Source organism: Lepisosteus oculatus, chromosome 1 (assembly GCF_040954835.1).
Source record: "Lepisosteus oculatus isolate fLepOcu1 chromosome 1, fLepOcu1.hap2, whole genome shotgun sequence".
Classification (NCBI taxonomy): Eukaryota; Metazoa; Chordata; class Actinopteri; order Semionotiformes; family Lepisosteidae; genus Lepisosteus; species Lepisosteus oculatus.
The window spans coordinates 61,830,200-61,847,835 of NC_090696.1; the positions used below are offsets into that span (position 1 = coordinate 61,830,200).

General features: G+C 36.7%; 1 protein-coding gene across 2 annotated transcripts; it reads right to left on the reverse strand.

Annotated features, from left to right (window-relative positions):
* Nucleotides 1-458: 458 nt before the first annotated feature.
* On the reverse strand, nt 459-17,636 carry LOC102685112 (eukaryotic translation initiation factor 4E-1A). Of its 2 annotated transcripts, XM_006629808.3 has the most exons (7): nt 17,531-17,636; nt 14,494-14,597; nt 11,511-11,606; nt 7,560-7,623; nt 4,177-4,290; nt 3,115-3,254; nt 459-1,475 (listed from the first exon to the last, which is right to left on the reverse strand). In XM_006629808.3, exons 1-7 carry the CDS (start codon nt 17,546-17,548, stop codon nt 1,361-1,363), a joined length of 651 nt encoding a protein of 216 aa, XP_006629871.1. In that variant the 5' UTR covers nt 17,549-17,636; the 3' UTR covers nt 459-1,360. The 2 variants fall into 2 exon arrangements, with proteins under 2 accessions (XP_006629871.1, XP_015200750.1); XM_015345264.2 differs by lacking the exon at nt 11,511-11,606.

Sequence of the window (17,636 nt, forward strand, 5' to 3'; positions counted from 1 at the left end):
TTTTCTGTTTAGTTCATGTGTTGCATCTCTAAGGCTCTACTGTAAAAGTAACTTTCAATTGTTAGGGATTCTGCAGGAGGCCAAGCAACCATCTTTTATGCTGCTCATTTTGTTTCTGTGTGCTAGGTCATATTTTCTCAGAGCCAAGACTCATCCTTAATTTTATTACACCATAAAACTAGTGAAATTACATGACTGATTACATGATTTTGATTAAATTTGAAAACAGTTTCCACTGTAAGCAGGTCGAACAAGTCTCTAGCCACAAGCATAACAAATTCAAATAGCTGTTTTTTTTTTACTTTGAAATAAAGGAGTCAAATCTATACACACCTCTCTATGTTCTCCAAAGTCATGTACGCAGCTCTGATAACAGTTTCTGATATTGAATTTCTTGAAACTCCCACAATTTACTCATGCCAATTGGCTTTTGAGAAAGAAGAGCTGCACTCCCTAAATAAAGACAATTCACTGTACACATTTATTTACAGATTTTTCTTTACACTGTCTTAATATGAAAGGGGCAATGTTCTATGTGAGGCATAAATCAAAGCAAAATATATTCTAATGAATATGTCATAAAATACAGCATAACAAAACAATTGAGGCTTTTGATATATCTTACTATTTTCTAGCAAGGAATGTAAAATTACAGGATACATACAAAAGTCCACATTTTCTTTAAGAAAAACAAAACATAAAAAACACTTTCTACTGAACTGCAAAAAACAAAAATTTTAATTATGTTAATACTTCCAAGAAATTTATAGTGAAAGCAAATGTCACAATAGTATGATTCCACCAAGTTTTAAGCCCCAGCCCCCTAAAAAAACAAAGCTTTTTTAGCTACAAATCAAATGAAGCTACAGCTCTTGGGGAAAAAAAAAATAAATTAAACCTAAATGGTAACATTACTAGGGATTACAGCAACAGCACATTGCTGTACAAAAGCACAAAGCAATTAGAACTGCTTCAACAAGCAACTTCTTCTCTTCAATGGGTAGCTTAATCAACACACAAGACTTAAAAAAAGAACAATGTTCTTCTATTCAATATGGTTAACACCAAGAGTTTTTTTCCATGTGAAGTTAATGCACAATTCGACAAACTTTTTACCACGCAGCCATGGGACTTTTGAAATCCGTTATCTCGTTGCTTTTTTATTAGTGGATAAAGATGAGAGGAGAAGAAAGTGTCAATTATGGAAGAGCTTATGGAGCATCTGAATGAATGTATTTATTGAAATCATAGAATGCAGTCCATTCTGCTCAGAAGAAGCTTTGGTTTAACCTGGATCTCGATTGCTTGACGCAGTCTTCTCAGAGAAAAAAAAAGCAGGAAAAAATGCTTTGAAGGCTTCTTAAACGACAAACTTGTTCTTGGTGGTGGATCCGCTTTTGGTGGCAGTGTCTGCATGGGACTGGTATCCGATGATCACTTTTTGTGGGACTCCTAACCTCTCCTTGTAAACTCGCCTGTAAGAAAAAGAAAAAAAAATCACAAAATAAAAGAACATCTGATTATTAAGTGATTAAGTGATCAGGTACATGCGTTCAATTCTGTACTTCTAACTGCTTTTAACGTACAAAAGCAAAACACAAATGGTAAATGAAGAGAGATTTTTTTCATAAGAGATGCACTCCATTTGACCACCTAAATTATTTTGGGGCTAAAGCTTTTATATTGAAAACGCCTCATTATACAGTCAGGGGCTTGACAGCTCAAGAGGAGGTAACAACAAAGTCAGGCACTATGCCTCGGGAGAGATGTGATGTGCCCCATTGTACACTTTTCAGCAGTGGGTAAACAAATTTTAGATTTTCCCTTCAGCATTTACAAAAAAATGCAAACAACGTCACAAATATGACACATCAGTGTCCTATATCAATTTTTAACAAGCATTCTCAGTCAAATGTTTCAAAAAACATAGAACATTTTTACAACTTAACAGAATATAAAGGAGAGAAACAGTATTTCAAAATACTGTCAAAATGGATGACTATTTGTACTATTTTGCATTTTCAAGCTTTCTATTTCCAGAAGTACACCAGTATAAACATCTGCAATATTATTTCACACTCAGTCCTATCATGTACCATGTCTTGGACAGGCCACCAGATAAAAGTACTTTAGATGTGTGCTTGAATTGAAAGCATGAAATAATATAAAACTTTTATTTGTATTTGGACTAGATTTCAATTACTGTAGAGGAACACTGTCTTCTTTAGAGCACTTTTGAACCAAGTTTTATGTTAGAAATCCGATGGCCTCCAGACTTAAGGATTTGTTAGACTTTCTACATATAAAGATGAAATTTACAGATAAAATGTAGCATATTTTGAAACCAAACTTTTGCTCTATGTAGATTTTGGATATTTAGGATATTGTCATACAAGATTGTTTCTTTTTCATAGCAGTTTTGAAGCAAACAATGTTTGAAAACATTCTTCAGACAAGGATTCAGATAAATGGATTAGTGTTAGTGTGAATTAGTATATTAAAATTACACTGAGTTTATTTACAGTTACTGCTGCATTTTAATTAGTTTAATTAAGATAAGAAGGTTGGACTTCAACTTCTGATTTTGCTGTGGCCTTGTGGTCTAGAAAGCAATGTTGTCTGACCCAGAAAAAGAAGGATAACTCCAAAAGAGTATTTACCTTGTCTATTAGCAGAGTTGACTTAATTCTATGTTTTAAGGGGCATCTAATCCTAATCCCAAATTCAGCTCCAGTCATACATACAGGTACAATATGTAAGGGAGATTCAACAGAAAGGGCAGTGTAAACAGTGATAGCAGTGTATCTGTCATTTTCAGACATACTATTTTGAAGGCTAATTAATATCCCAACATTTATTGAGAAGTCTACATGCAAAAATAACTATAATCAAACTTAGCATTTTTAGTCACTGTCTCGTATTTGGCAATTTTTAAAGACATCTAACAATATAACACCTGCAAATCTGAGATTTATCAGATCTGAAAAGTGCAAAATGTGTTTAACCAGTTTAATCTTAAAACTCAGTAAAAAAAAAAACAACTTTAATTCAGAAATGTTTTTCAATACCTAATATGGTTAGCCGCAGATACAAGTTTGAAGTTTCTAGACTTACCCTATATGTGTAACAGCATCCTTGTTTTCGTAGTCAGTTGTCCATATCGCTATTTTATCGCCTTTTGTTCTGATATTAACTACTGCACCACAAACATCATCACTGTAGTCATCAAAAGCTTCACCTATGAGGCAGAGGAGCTGAAATGTAACAACAAAGATCTAAATTAAAAGTCTTTCCCTGCAAAACAAATGCAAAATGAAAAGGTCTGGATATGAGAATATTTGTATGCTGGTAAGAAAATGACTGAGCCCAAATATTTACTAAAGTTCTATTCAGAATGTAAGTAAAAATGCATTGCAGCAATGGGTATTTTATTTGTCAGTAATAGAATGTGAAACATTAGTTTTTAATCAACTCGGCTGAATTAAATATTTTTTAACATTGTGGATACCACAATTCACAACTCTTACTGGGTGCCTGCACATATGCTTTGACACAGAAACTGGCTTATTCTCATGAAGGGCACAGTGAAGCTTGTCGAGTGTCAAAAGACAGATGATTCTGACACAGACATTTCAGAGGATCATCTCCACAGGTCCTCATTTTCCCTGTGCAGCACAGGACTCACAAACCACTCACGATAGGTAATTGAGTAGACACTTACTAAAATATCAAATGACATTACAAATGTATTAGAATTACTTTCATGATCTAAAGCCAACAAAAGAGAAAAACCCTCCATGTCAGCTTGACTTAAATTTTTGAAAAGTGAAAAGGAAAAAGCAGCAGCACCAATGACAAGTTTAAAAAAAGCCAACCTAGTATTATCCATCCTATCCATTTTTTTTTACTTTGATTCAACACAGGGTTGTGGAGGAGCCGGAGCCTACACAGGCAAGCAACAGGTGCAAGGCGAGATACACCCAGGACAAGACACCAATCCATCGCCGGGCACACAAAGACACAAACACACACACTCTCACACCAAGGCCAATGTTCCCAGAAGCCAATAAACCTACCAATATCTCTTTGGAGTGTGGCAGGATATACCCTGGACAGGACGACATCCATCACAGGGTACACAGTGTTGTATCAGTCAAAATCAGGTTTGATACTCACGGTTTCTAACCAAAACCGATCCAAGTCAGATCTCCGCTGCTGTTTAGACAGAGTAATCAACCATCGTCCTCCTCGCTTGTTCCTTTCATCTTCCCACATGGGTTCAATGCCATCCTACACAACCACCAGATTAAGTCAAAACCATTTCTGAAGGCTTAGTGACAGATATACTGAAGCAAACTGTTACAATAATAAATTTATAAACCCAATGTACTAATAATTAGACTACTTTCATTTCAGCAAAGAAACTTAATAAGGAAAATATATTTGTAGAATCAATTATACAGATATCTATAACTAACCAAAATGCAATTTAAATGTCTACATTAAATGTCAAGGCCTCGTGGAAAAAAACATCTCTGATGTGTTTTATACTGCAACAAAAAAATTGCATTCCAAAACCTAAATACATGGACAAAAGTACACTCAAAAATGAGTACATTCCATGTACTGTATCAGAATATTTTAGTAAAGAAAATGCAGATGTAAATCGATATTTTTCAACATTAATTAAAAGACTAGAATGAAAGATTACTGAAACCAACAATACCATATATGCCAGACAACAAATTTGTAAATACTTTAATGTTCAAATTTATTAATACAATGTAAATACATTGAAAATAAATAGTTAACTCTTCAATATTTTTCATTCATCTGGTTGCATCACAAAGCCTGAAAGTTAAAAAAATAGAGGTTTTGGTATGTCAATTTTATTGCCACTGGCCATTAGAGAAGGCTGAACAAAGAACACTCTGTACATTGTTATCATTAGAGAAATCAGTGTAATCATAAGATTATCCACGATCCACTCTAGTGAAAGCTGGAAAAAATCCTATTAGTTATTACAGTAAAATGTCCACAGTCAAGAGGTTAAAGTCTGTGATGGCTGCTACCCCACCAAAGAGAGGACATAAACTTGTTTTACACAAATTAGCAGACAAGAGTGGTTTGGGAATCTAACTCACACCCAAGGGAAATAATCGGTAATCTTTAAAAAACTCTGGCATCATCGGGATATAACTTTTCCAAGTTTACCTCTATAGATTTCTATATGAAAAGAAAAGTGCATTTGCAAACAGCGACAATTGATTTCCAAGTCAAATTGGGATCACACAATGTGGTTGGATGAAGCTGAGTTTTAGGGCATCAAAATGATATACAAACCATTATAACACCCCACCAAAACTAAATAAGTAATTGTCAGTCACATACTTGACATCGGAGGCAAATAAATTACTTTCAAAATGTGACATGAACTTTAAAAATTGACAAATTATGATACAAAGCCAAAAGATAAAAGAAAGTAAATAAAAAAAGGCCCATTACATACAATGATGGCAGAAACCTTTATCTGCTGGAAGAACAAACTAAAAATATCTGTAATGAACAGATGTACAAGACACCTGTTAAAACCCTAAAATAACAACCACAACAGATATTTCAGCATAATGTGGAAGATCAGTGCGATGATGTTTGAACAAGCAGGGCATCAAAGGACAAGGGCCAAAATCCAGTTTATGCTTATGAATATAACATTGAAACTGTGTGGGAAGACCCTTCAAAGCAGGGGTTGTAATTCATATTTAGAGAAAGGTAAGCCCTATATTGTACCCAGTGGGAAGTATGGCAATTCTGTGAGTAGGCTGTCATTATAATCTGCATGTAAAATGGAAACCTCTGCAACTGTGCGCTGAAATGACTGGTGATAGTAGGCTCTCACTGTTTTACACTTCAATAAAACCACTGAAGCACAGTGTCAGGGAATGACAGCATATGGAAAGTTTTTTCTATACGTAATATTTGTTAATGTAGTGTAGTACAACTTTTGTCTTGATTTATTGCATTAAATATGTTTATTATTTATTAAATATAAGAATGCAGGTTTAACTATATCTTTTGAACCCCTTCTAAAAAACTACTTGTGCAAAAGTGTGAATGTATATACAGTGCTGTGAAAAAGTAAGTACATCCCATGAAAAGGTGTGTGTTTTTCAACATATTTGTATGTATGGATATTTGATCTTCATTTCAACGATATTGATAGATAAAGGTGATCTAATCTAAGTAATAATGAAAATTATTCTTTGTACACCCCCTAGCTTCAATAACTGGTGTTGCCGCCTTTGACAGAAATCACTTCTTGTAATTGTCTATCAGTCTCCTACATCGACTCGGAGAAATCTTTGTCCACTCCTCCTTACAGAACTCCTTTAACTGCGTGATGTTTGAGGGCTTTCATGCAAATACTGCCCGCTTCAAGTCCCCCCACAGCACTTATGTGGGGTTAAGATCTGGGTTTTGACTTGGCCATTCCATAACCCTCCATTTCTCCTTTTTGAGCCATTCTTTTGTGGATTTGCTTGAGTGTTTTGGGTCATTGTTTTGTTGCAAGGTCCACTTATGGTTCAGCTTCAGCTTTTTTACAGATGGCCTCATTCTCTTCAAGTACTCTCTGGTACAATGTGGAATTCATGGTTGACTCTATGGTGGCAAGCTGGCCAGGCCCTGAGGCTGAAAAGCAGAAAAGCAGCCCCAAACCATAATGTTTCTTCCACCATGCTTTACAGCTGGTATGAGGTTCTTTTGGTCAAAGGCAGTTTTTGGTTTTTGGTCTGGCTTTGTAAAAAAACAACTCTACGTTTGTCTCATCCGTCCAGAGCACATTGTTCAAAAGTCCTGATCTTCACTTAGGTGTTGTCTGGCAAACTTCAGTCGTGCGTCTATATACTTTTCCGAGAGCAAAGGCTTCTTCCTTCCTGACCTCGCATATAGGGCAAAGTTGTGCAGTCTCTTTCAGATGGTTGACTCATGCACTTTGACATTGACTGAGGCAAGACTTGCCTGTAAATCCCTTGTTGTTGTCCTGGGGTTCTTCGAGACTTCCTGTAGCATCTTTCAGTCAGCTCTTGGGCTGCATTTGGTGGGTTGACCTGGCCCGGATAGAAGGCCAGTGGTTTGAAATTTTCTCCATTTGTAGATGATCTTTCGGACAGTGGAGTGATTGACTACTAACTGCTTGGAAATAGCACTAATAGTACTAATTTTTTCCGCACAAGGAAATTGCATTTCTGTTTATTTAAATAGCACAAATGAGTGCAAAATGTGATTTTTCAAAGTTTTAAAAATTAGATCACATTTATCTATCAGTATTGTTGAAATTACGACAAAATATCCTTTTGTCCTAAAATGTAAAAAATGGACACCTTTTCAAGTACACTTACTTTCTCACACCACTGTATATAAATGTGAATATTATATATGTGCATACACGTGTTGCAATATAAACATACAAGCATAAGCAGAGAGGCACACAAAGAAATTAAACCAAAATCCAGTCTGGTACCACCACCAGTTCATTGAAAGCATCTCAAAGTTCCTACCTTGAAAAGTGAATAGTCACAGCCAGACATCAAATTGCTTGACAGTTGAATGTGATTATAAAGGCTATAAAGATACAGAAAGATGACTGCATTATTATACAAGTTCCAACCTTTTTTAAAATATTATTCAAGGCCACATCCACTAGGACCGCTTGGAAGAATCAAAGCGATTTGGCCTTGTGTAACTAATTCAAGTTACTGTGTATTTTTAAGACATGCAAAATAACCTTCACTGTTCATCAGTCTGCATAGTGTTATTCTCCCAATATAATGTAAAACAGTGCAGTATGGTAAAGTCAGCGGCGTGCCTAGGAAAAGCTACTGTATTAATGATAAGTTTGAATTAATGATAAGGTAGAACTAACTGACAATGAAGGCCATAAAGACAAAATGAATTATTCTGCAAGTGGAATGGGATAACCTACTAAAAAATCTTTTTCAAAATTAAAATATTATAAGAGCACGTGGTTAACTGTGGACAGTGTCAGAACTCCTTAAATACCAAAAATTCCAAAGATTAAAAAAAACATGCAGTTTAGAAATGGTTTTAGTTTATACATCTATTTTATCTTTTCCTGAATAAAACAGGAAAACAGAGCACCTAAAACAAAAAATTAAACTACACCTATGGCGTCTCTACTTACGCAGCTGTAGATGGCTGACTTAACTTGTCAGATATAGCAAGCACATTATGAAAAAAGTTGTTGTGAAGACTTATAGGTCAATGCATGGCATATGTCCTAAAATCCTCAAATTAATTTTAACTACTCCGAAAATGCAGCACACAGCAAATTTCTTAAAGCAAGCTCAGCACTGTAAAAAGTCTAAATCTGGCTGATCTTAGAATCAATACTGGTATCGTCACTGGATTCATGTCTGACGACCTGAAATGTTTGAACAGGGCTTAAAAAGCAATTTTCCAAAATATCCCAAAAAATATAATGTAGACCATTATAATTTCCCACTCATTCATTTTTTTTGCCCACGGCAAGGCAGGACTGAGGACACATGACTACTCTCCCTCTGGACAGGATGTCAGTCCATCACAGATTTAAAGAGAAAGAGAATTTAAAATCAAATCAAACCTAGCAGGCAAGGCTTTGAGAGATGGTAAGAAAGTGGAGTGCCATGCAAATACCTACAAGAACATGGAGACGAAACCCACACAGCCAAGGCAGAAGCTGATTTACCATGTTCACCATGCTGCCTGTATTATAACGGTTACCTATTACTTTTCCCCAGACTAAACTAAGCTGAAAGCTTTAGTTATATTGCAACATGAGAGATCAAAATAATCGGAACCCAATACAGAAGCAATTCTATTTTTTGAAGTCTATCCAAATATTTTTTACTCAAGGCATTTTTTTATCATGTACTATTAAGTAAGGAGTGCCATACTCCAGTCTTGGTCTTTCATTTCTTATTTAATGAAAACTTAACTGGGAAGGCTGACAAAAATCTGTCAATAATTCGCTGAAAAGCTTGCATGAAACAACAATTTGAAGATCCTGTAGCTCTACAGGAGCAGGGATTTTTTTTTCTTTTCTTAGGCCTTCACAGCTTTATCTTCAAATGAAAAGGGAATTATAAAAACATGATTGCAAGGTGTGATTTCCTGCCTCTTAAAAACTGTATTGCGGTCTCATAACACTTTTAAAACTAATATTAGAGTTTGTGAAAATTGAAAAAGCAGACAGATAACATAAGTCCACTAGACATCTGTGATGTCATATCTTCATGGAGATTAGATAAATAAATGCACTAAATATTAAAAAGGGGTTTTGGATATTTTTACAAAGCTCTTGAAGAGTCATCAATGGAAATGAATGTTAAACAGCTTGAAAAATTACAGTTTTCATCAAAAACAACCTTGCAGTCTAGATGAAGCTAAAGCGGTAGGCTAATCAACACCAGTATTAGAAAGCACACTACACATCAGAAAGTAACAGCTATTCACTTTATGCTAAATAAAAGCAAATATTTAGTTTTTTATATTATTCCAAATATCGAATCAAGAATGTTTAACAGTTTATATCATACAAATATATTCCACAGACCTGAATTTCCTGTAGGAATAAAATTTAAGCACATGGACGTGTTAAATAATTGCTCATATCCATCTATAGTTATTAATTTGTGCTCTGCGATATACAGAAAGTGAAATAAGGAAACACGTCTACTGTTTAGCAATTACTAATTACAATGTTGACGTTGAAGATCAAACTGACACCTTGTTAATGTAGTGCTTAACTACAGACAATTTTTAAAAATCCTGTGAAACCATTCCATGCCCTCTGTGAATGTTCACAAACAGCTTTGTGCACTAATTACCCAACTGGAAACATAATGGGAAAAATAGCCAAGAGGTGGACCTGCTTTTTCTTTATACAAGGTAGACCGCGAGTTAATGTTTAACTTGAACTAGGTCTAATTAAAATGAAATGGGAGAGAGCAATTCAGAGGAGGCTCTGTCACAACAATGAGCTAGCAAAGATAATACACTGTTTGACAGGTTTGATCAAAACACTGTTCTCAGTTAAGTCTCTTGTGGAAAACAGTTGCCTAGAACAAATGATCATATAAAAAACAGAGCCTTTAGTGTAGCATTTCTTTTTGAATATGAGGGTTTAAATCAACCTATAAAGCAAAAAATCTCTTTCACCCTGTCAGCTGTGACTCAGAGACCCTTCCCACAAAACCAACCAAGACTGAATGCATCAGGAATACTATTACATCCTTAAGTTTTGCTTAGAAGTTTATCATTCTAGGAGTTACAAATACTGAAACTATAAACAAAACTGTTTCAACACTAAACATCCTTGAGCCCTGGTACATACACTCTGAACACTTTAACACTCCCTCCAATTGTCAAGTTTGCAAGTCAAGCGGTGCTTGAAGTATACCTGTAGTCAGAACTAGAACACTAATTCTTCCACAGATCTAAACAAATGCTTCCTGCAACTCAGATTTTTCCATTTATCTATACTTTTAATCTTCCTGTTGACTTTCACTTTCAAATGATACTTCACACGTTTCAGAGAGCGGAGTGATGTAAGATAATTGATTAGTGAGAGACCAGTTTTGTAATAGCAGTAGTGCAGAATAGTACCAAACTTTTAGTTTTAGTAAGACATTGTAAAAGTGTGTCAAAGAGGATGAACTTGCCACCCATCTGTGTTTGTTTACTCAACCATACTATTTTTGGGGGCAAAAATGATTTAAAGAAGCCTCCTGGCTAAACATACAGAGAATACAGGAAGAGAAAACCAAAAACAGACAACTATACTGATGAAGAACTAAAATAAAAACACTGGATAAGTTTACTCTAATTTACATGAAGATTCTTTCCACCATTACAAATATACCATTTTGGGCAAGCTAATTTAGATAATTATAAGAGGATAAAAAAATCTCAGTCAGTCTTAGCACCACACAGATCCACTTTAAGAAATAGGAGATTTCAGGACTCCCTAATAGTTTTTAAGTTGTAAAAGGACTGTTAAAGGAAAGTATATGAAATAATACAATAAAAAATAATGAATCCAAATATAATCCACATGCAGTTACCACACTGTACTGTCAATGCAGCCAAGATGATTAAGAATGGATGAAAAATGTTTATATCCACAGACAGCTGGTTGTGTTGTCATCACTACTTTAACAGCACATATGTGGGAAAACTGCATGCTTGTGGCAAAATGGAACACTAACTTGCATAGTTTGACAAAACCTTTTCTTTTACATTGCTTTATAAACCACAAGACTCTGTAATGCCTCTGATTTTTACTTGATGATATGACATCACAGATATCTAAACCACAGAACTTTTATACTTGATTCTCCAAATTAAGATACAGGACTGTATAAGTAACTGTGGCAATGCCTACAAGACAATATGATGAAAGACGTTATTAATGAGACACCATAACAATTGTACTATAAAGAACTTACGCCCAGAAATCTTCAACTGTATCAAATTTGGAAATAAGTCGAAGATTTGCCTGCCAAGTTTTGCTTTTGTCATTTTTAAAGAACCAAAGGGCCCATCTGCAAACAAAAAAAGAAACTATAAGTAGAGCATAGACATACCTCATTAAAGGTATTTAGAGGAGGTAATTGTACATCTAACACATACATATATATAAACATTGTTAATAGTTGATCAAGACCTTTATAATGAATACCAAATTAAAAGAAAAGTTGGAAAGGAAACCAAGGGAGCCATTCATCCCTGTGTTTTTGGCAGTGTATGTTTTCAGTAAACTTACATCTCATGGTAAGGATAACAAGAGACAACTACAGTGCTCTGTGATTCAGCATAAGACAGATCCCAATTAATGGACATGGGGTTGATCACAATTCATCCCATGGGGGTCAGCACTGTACTTCTGAGCTCACCCCAGGCTATAGGGAACAATTTTCCTAGAGTGGTGTAATGTATTCTTAGTTCAATTAATATGACAGAAACCAGATTAGCTCTGGGATAATGTGTCACTAAACTCTAGTACTGACTTCAAAACATCTCATAAAAAGGTGTCAATTTCTCTTGTGGTTATGTTATTCAGATTATGTCACCAGCTCAATTAGACAAGACAGGTAGGCAGCCCCCATTGATTTCTTTTAATGTATGCTAAAAATGTTTTTGCTCAGACATTATACCTACCCTAGCTCTGTTGGTAGAGCATGAGACTCATAATCTCAGGGTAGTGGGTTCATGTCCCACGTCGGGTGCCAGGTCCTCCATGGTGGAGGTTGGGCACAAGGCTAACAACCCTGTCCCGTAAAAACCAAATGTTACGGTAACAGCAACAGGATGTTGCTGCCCCTAAGTGCCTGAAGGGATAATGGGCAAACATCCATCCATTATACCTACTCCTCAGAGATGTTTCCTGAGAGCATGTTTCTAAATGAATGGCGAGACAAAAGTTATATTTGGATTTTTTAATCAACAAAATGGCCCTTCCAGTAAATATCCTTGTAACTTTGTAACTGCTGGCATCTTCTTCAGCAGTTATGACATCCCATAACTCTCGTTTTTATGAATTTTGGTCCATCCGTCCTAATAGAACTTTACTTGAATTTCAAGTTCAAGTCAGTAACATTTGGCATGAACAGCTTAACTTGAACCATGAACCAGAAAACTTAAATGGGAGATAAGACCCAACTTTGATGTGGATAGTCCAAAATGTGAAATTTCCTATTCTTCAGTCCTTCTGTTGTAGATCTATTTGCACATTTAGGATCACTGCCTTGCAGCATGACCCACTTTTGGCTCAGCTCTAGTTGATGATTGGATGACCCCCACATTCTCCTCCCAAATTTGCAGATACTACACCGAATACATGGTTTCTTCAAAGACAACAAGCCGTCCAGGTGTTCTGGAAGTAAAGGAACCCCAAACTATGACACTCCCACTACCATGCCTGGTGGCTGGAATCAGGTTCTTCAATTGAAAGGCAGCTCTTATTTTTCATCAAGTGTGTAGATATTATAGAGTGCCAAAATAAAGTTCACCAAACAGTACACAAACGGTCCACATGACTAATAGAAGAATGTTCTCTGCACGTTTTGGCCACAATGAGAAATGATTTGTGAGGCAAAACTTCCTCGAAACGAACCCATCCAGAATCTCAAACATTGTCATGAGAGTATCATGGCTTGGGGCTGGATTGGATCAATTCCCATGGACATTTGCCATGGGAATATTTTGGGAATATTTTAATGAAATACTTCAATGTCTTATGTATTAGTTTTATATCCATAATACAAAAAACATTTTACTAAAGCATTGATGAAGATCTAATTCCATTTTAGTTCTACAAATGATGAGAATACAGAACTGACTAGTTAAGGAACCTTCCTTTTCTCCACACTATATATCTGCGCTTTTTATTAATATGATTCCAAGTAATTTCTATATAATTTGTTCTTTTAAATTACTTGGAATCATATTAATAAAAAGTGCAGATATAAGACAGAAGAACTGTAAATGAATTTGTTAATCTTTAAAACATTTTTTTCACAATTATATATATATAATAATAATAATAACAACAACAACATTACTTTATTAACCCTTTACAATTTCTTGCATTAGGAATTTCTTTTCGCATACCCCAGCTTGCTCTCCATGAGACACATAGACAGGGAGAGAGCCTGGGGTCAGAGCGCAGGGTCAGCCATTGTACAGCGCCCCTGGAGCAGTTGGGGTTAAGGGCCTTGCTCAGGAGCCCAACGGAGTAGGATTCCTCTGCCGGCTGCAGGATTTGAACCGGCAACCTTCCAGCCACAGGCGCAGATCCTTAGCCACAGAGCCACCGCTCCGCCCCATCTGTACAAACTATTTTGTGGTCAAATATATGAAAGACAGATCATCAGTGCTCTGGCTGTGATCCCTGTGAGGTACTAAAAGATGAATGAGCTTGGATAAAGGGAGGAGGAGCCAGTCTACACTTCCTCATTCTCCCCTGTATGTGTGGCTGCAGGGTTTGTAGCTGTGATCTGAGATTTGAAAATATTCCACTGGCAATCCCAAACTGGGTGTGTAAATAACGGAATAAATGCATAGTAACTGTTACAAAAAAAGTGACCTAACAATAGAGATTTATCCATTGCCTGAATCTTAATAGCACATATAAAGGGGAAAAAATAGGCTTTGCAAAAGCTGCATCAGGTTTAACCAGTTGCTGATAACCTTGTTCCTAAAAAACTGTAATGATGATACCAGTGGTTTTCATTTTACCTGAGCTCTTGGTTACCAAACTGAATTGAATTTACAACAAATGGAACAATGCAAACATTGTTGTTATTGAGCTGATGGCGATTTAAAAGTACAAAACCTGTGCGATTGTGGCTCTCCAGGACCAACAGTGCCCAATACCAGGTTAAAGGAAACAAGGTTTTTGAAAAATCAGCAGAAGGAGGGACATTTCACCTGTTCTGTAGTGGATGCTTAATGTAGTGTTCGGGACTCACAACCTCCTGGCCAGTGGCTTCAGTTTTTTCTTCTTCAGAATTTGGGGGATTTGAAGTGGATTCCTAGAAAAAAGAGTTTTACCATCACAATTATTTTGAAGAAAAATACACTTTTTATTAAATCCAAAGAAAGGTCACAGGAAAATGCAGCGGCAAAAAGAGATTCACTCCAAACATAAGATGATCACAAAATGCTGTTTTTCTAAATTTAGATAAAGGAGCTGAAAACCGGTAATCGGACTTGCTTAATATTGCTTTTTTTTTTTTAAGCGCTGACAGTAGTGTAAGACAAATATATTCAATTGCTGAAATAAAAACTCATCAAGATATCTGGAGTAAATCCTGGTAATCACCGGGTAATGACATGGTAATGGAAAAGAGCAACATTTCTCACAGAAAAAAAAATGAATCACAACCAAAACATCTTAGAAGGTAAAATAAAAAAACAAACATATCACATTTCTTTGATTCATACAATATAACTGCATAGTAGCATCAACATTAACTCTACAGGCCTAGTTAATCTATAACAAGATTGTGGAAAAAATTGATAAGAGCACTATAGCAACTGGGAGGTCCTGAACAACACTTTTTTTCCCCACCAAAGAATGTTATGTGTCATACTTAAAATAGAGTCTTGATTGAGCTTTAGCTAATATGATAACACTATGTGCAACAAGCTTACTAGGCCTAACTGGAGACAAAGCTTCAAACTTTCCGAAAGACATGAAAAAACACAATTGTAGCCAATATAACTCTGAAACTGTAATGTCAATGATTGGGGAAAAAATGATTTTCCTTCTATCCAAAAAGGCTTTAAATACTAAACCACCATATACTAATATTTGACACTGAATAATAAAATAAAACATGTAAAAAAACTGTACACTATATATAAACTGTACACAACATTATATTACATTGTAGTTCCGGTGGGTAGCTGCGTCAGCATGCGTAGGCTCCACGGCCGAAACGTTGTGTTCTCTTTCTTCTTTTATTCAGCATGGAATAAACCTATTACTTATTATATTACATTTACAGTCTTCTAACAAGGGCAATTTCTAATATTATTTGCGAAAGGTGGCACATTATTGCCCATGCCTATCTATAAAAACACTAGGACCATGAAACAGAATATACAGAAGCATGACTACAATTTCTGCTATCATATCACAAGAACATAGTGGAACTCACACAAACTAGCAGGAATAAGCTGACACTGGAGAGCTTTGGCCAGCTACACTGCATACTTAAAGAGTACTTAAATTGTCTTATGTATTTTATTTGTGCTTGCTTAATACTGCTTTTTTTATGTTGTTGGCTTTTACAAATTGTTCCTGACTGAAAATAATTGCTCAATAGCGTGTGGGAGTATTTTCTTTTTCCATTCCAGCTTCACGACTGTAGAAGCCAAGAAAAAAAAGTCCCATGTTACTGTTCCATTTTCATATGGTAGCAAGAAGTTACAAGTCAAAGTAAGAGAATCTACCTAACCTAGCGCCTAGACAATGACACAGTGCCCTTTCTTATTATTTTCAGTGCCAAGCTAATTAATCCAAGTCTAAACGTATAAAAAAGGTGAAGTCATAAGCTACCCCTCTGCACTGGGAACCTATACGATCCGTCATTGACTTCACATGCAGGAGGCGCTCATACCAAAAACAGCTGTTGAATACCTTAAACGTGGCTTAAATCTATACAAAGTAAAAAAAAAGGGGGAAAAAAAGTGAATGGTTCAAACCAATAAGAAACGGGAGTTAAATCCTTATTCAATTCCAAAGGTTACAAAATTCCTTTGGCACCCATAACGTCACTGCTCAAGGAACGCCTGGGTTTTGTTTTTTGGACAACACACGACAGGAGCATTCTCCGTAATGTACAGTTGGAGGAAAACACATGGAAAATGTATCATCCATTCACATTCCAGCTACAGGAGCCCGGGGCTGAGGGATTTCTTCGCATCTGAACGCAAAACAATAACACGCTGGCGAGTTGCAGCATCTGCAGTTTCAAGAGCAGCGGAAGGGATCGAACAAGCCAGGCGAACCTGTTTGCTTTGGCTGGAAAACTGGTGAATTACAACGGACCCAACAGTCACTCTTTAAATCAAAACATCTGTTATGCACTCTTTCGGGCAAAACAAATGAGCTACAGGTCTTATGATCAGTTAACTGCTTTACTAGTAACGGTTGGGGGGGGACCTTACCGCATACAACTAACCACCTTAATCCCTCGAGGGTTCAATACCCAATTTGCTCGCAATTACCTCGACACGAAGGTATCTAAATCAGACAAGTTAAAGAGCGCACAGCGAGATGAATGGAAAGGCGCTTGACACCCAACAGTAATGTTACGGTTACGGTAATGAGGCACATAAAACTGTCAACGTCAAACGTCAACATCGGGCGGTTCAGCAAACACGGGGAGTTAGTCTCTAAAGCCAAAAGCTTCTCTCAAGTAACCGTCAGAGCCGAGTGAAAGTTCAAGATGCCCTGCACTAGTCATCGGAGGGAATCGCAGCCCAAGAGTATGCTGTGTGTGTGTGTAGGGTTATTTCCAGTTTCAAACTGTCAGCTGTACAGCGCCACGGACATATTACGTGTCCCGTGTTTTCTTTTTTTCCGTGTTTCGAGGAAATGCGATGCACTTGACAGGCGACGTGCGATGCCTGTGGACGAGCAGGCCCCGACTACACTCCACGGGTGATCCCTGATCTGCTGTGACTCACACGCATCTCATGTTGCTGCCGCTGTCTCCTCCTACAACCGCTGAGTGCTCATGGCTCAAGCTCACCCTACATGCACGTAAATACATACACACATTGCCCGCAAATACTCGCGCCATTATCTCATCGAAAACCGACCCACAGGCTCGCCGACGACCCCGCTACTAAACCCGTGCGAAACCCTCTCACCGAACCAGTAGAAAAATGTGAACTAACGCCCTGAGAACTCGGTCAACTAAAACAAATGTTTCAGAGCAATACACTCACTCACCGGTTCCGCGGTCGCCATCTTATATCAATCTGATTCACAGGCTTCTGGTGGGAACATAAAAGCCGATTGGCTTCAGCCGTCCAACGTGACGCAACCGAGTTGCCAA

What these genes read in the sequence shown, in the direction of transcription:
- LOC102685112 (XM_006629808.3), bottom strand. An exon ending in GTGACTATTCACTTTTCAAG is followed by an intron (nt 4,291 to 7,559) that starts GTAGGAACTTTG and finishes GTGGTTGTGTAG; the next exon opens with GATGGCATTGAACCCATGTG. An exon ending in GATGCTGTTACACATATAGG is followed by an intron (nt 1,476 to 3,114) that starts GTAAGTCTAGAA and finishes TTTTTCTTACAG; the next exon opens with GCGAGTTTACAAGGAGAGGT.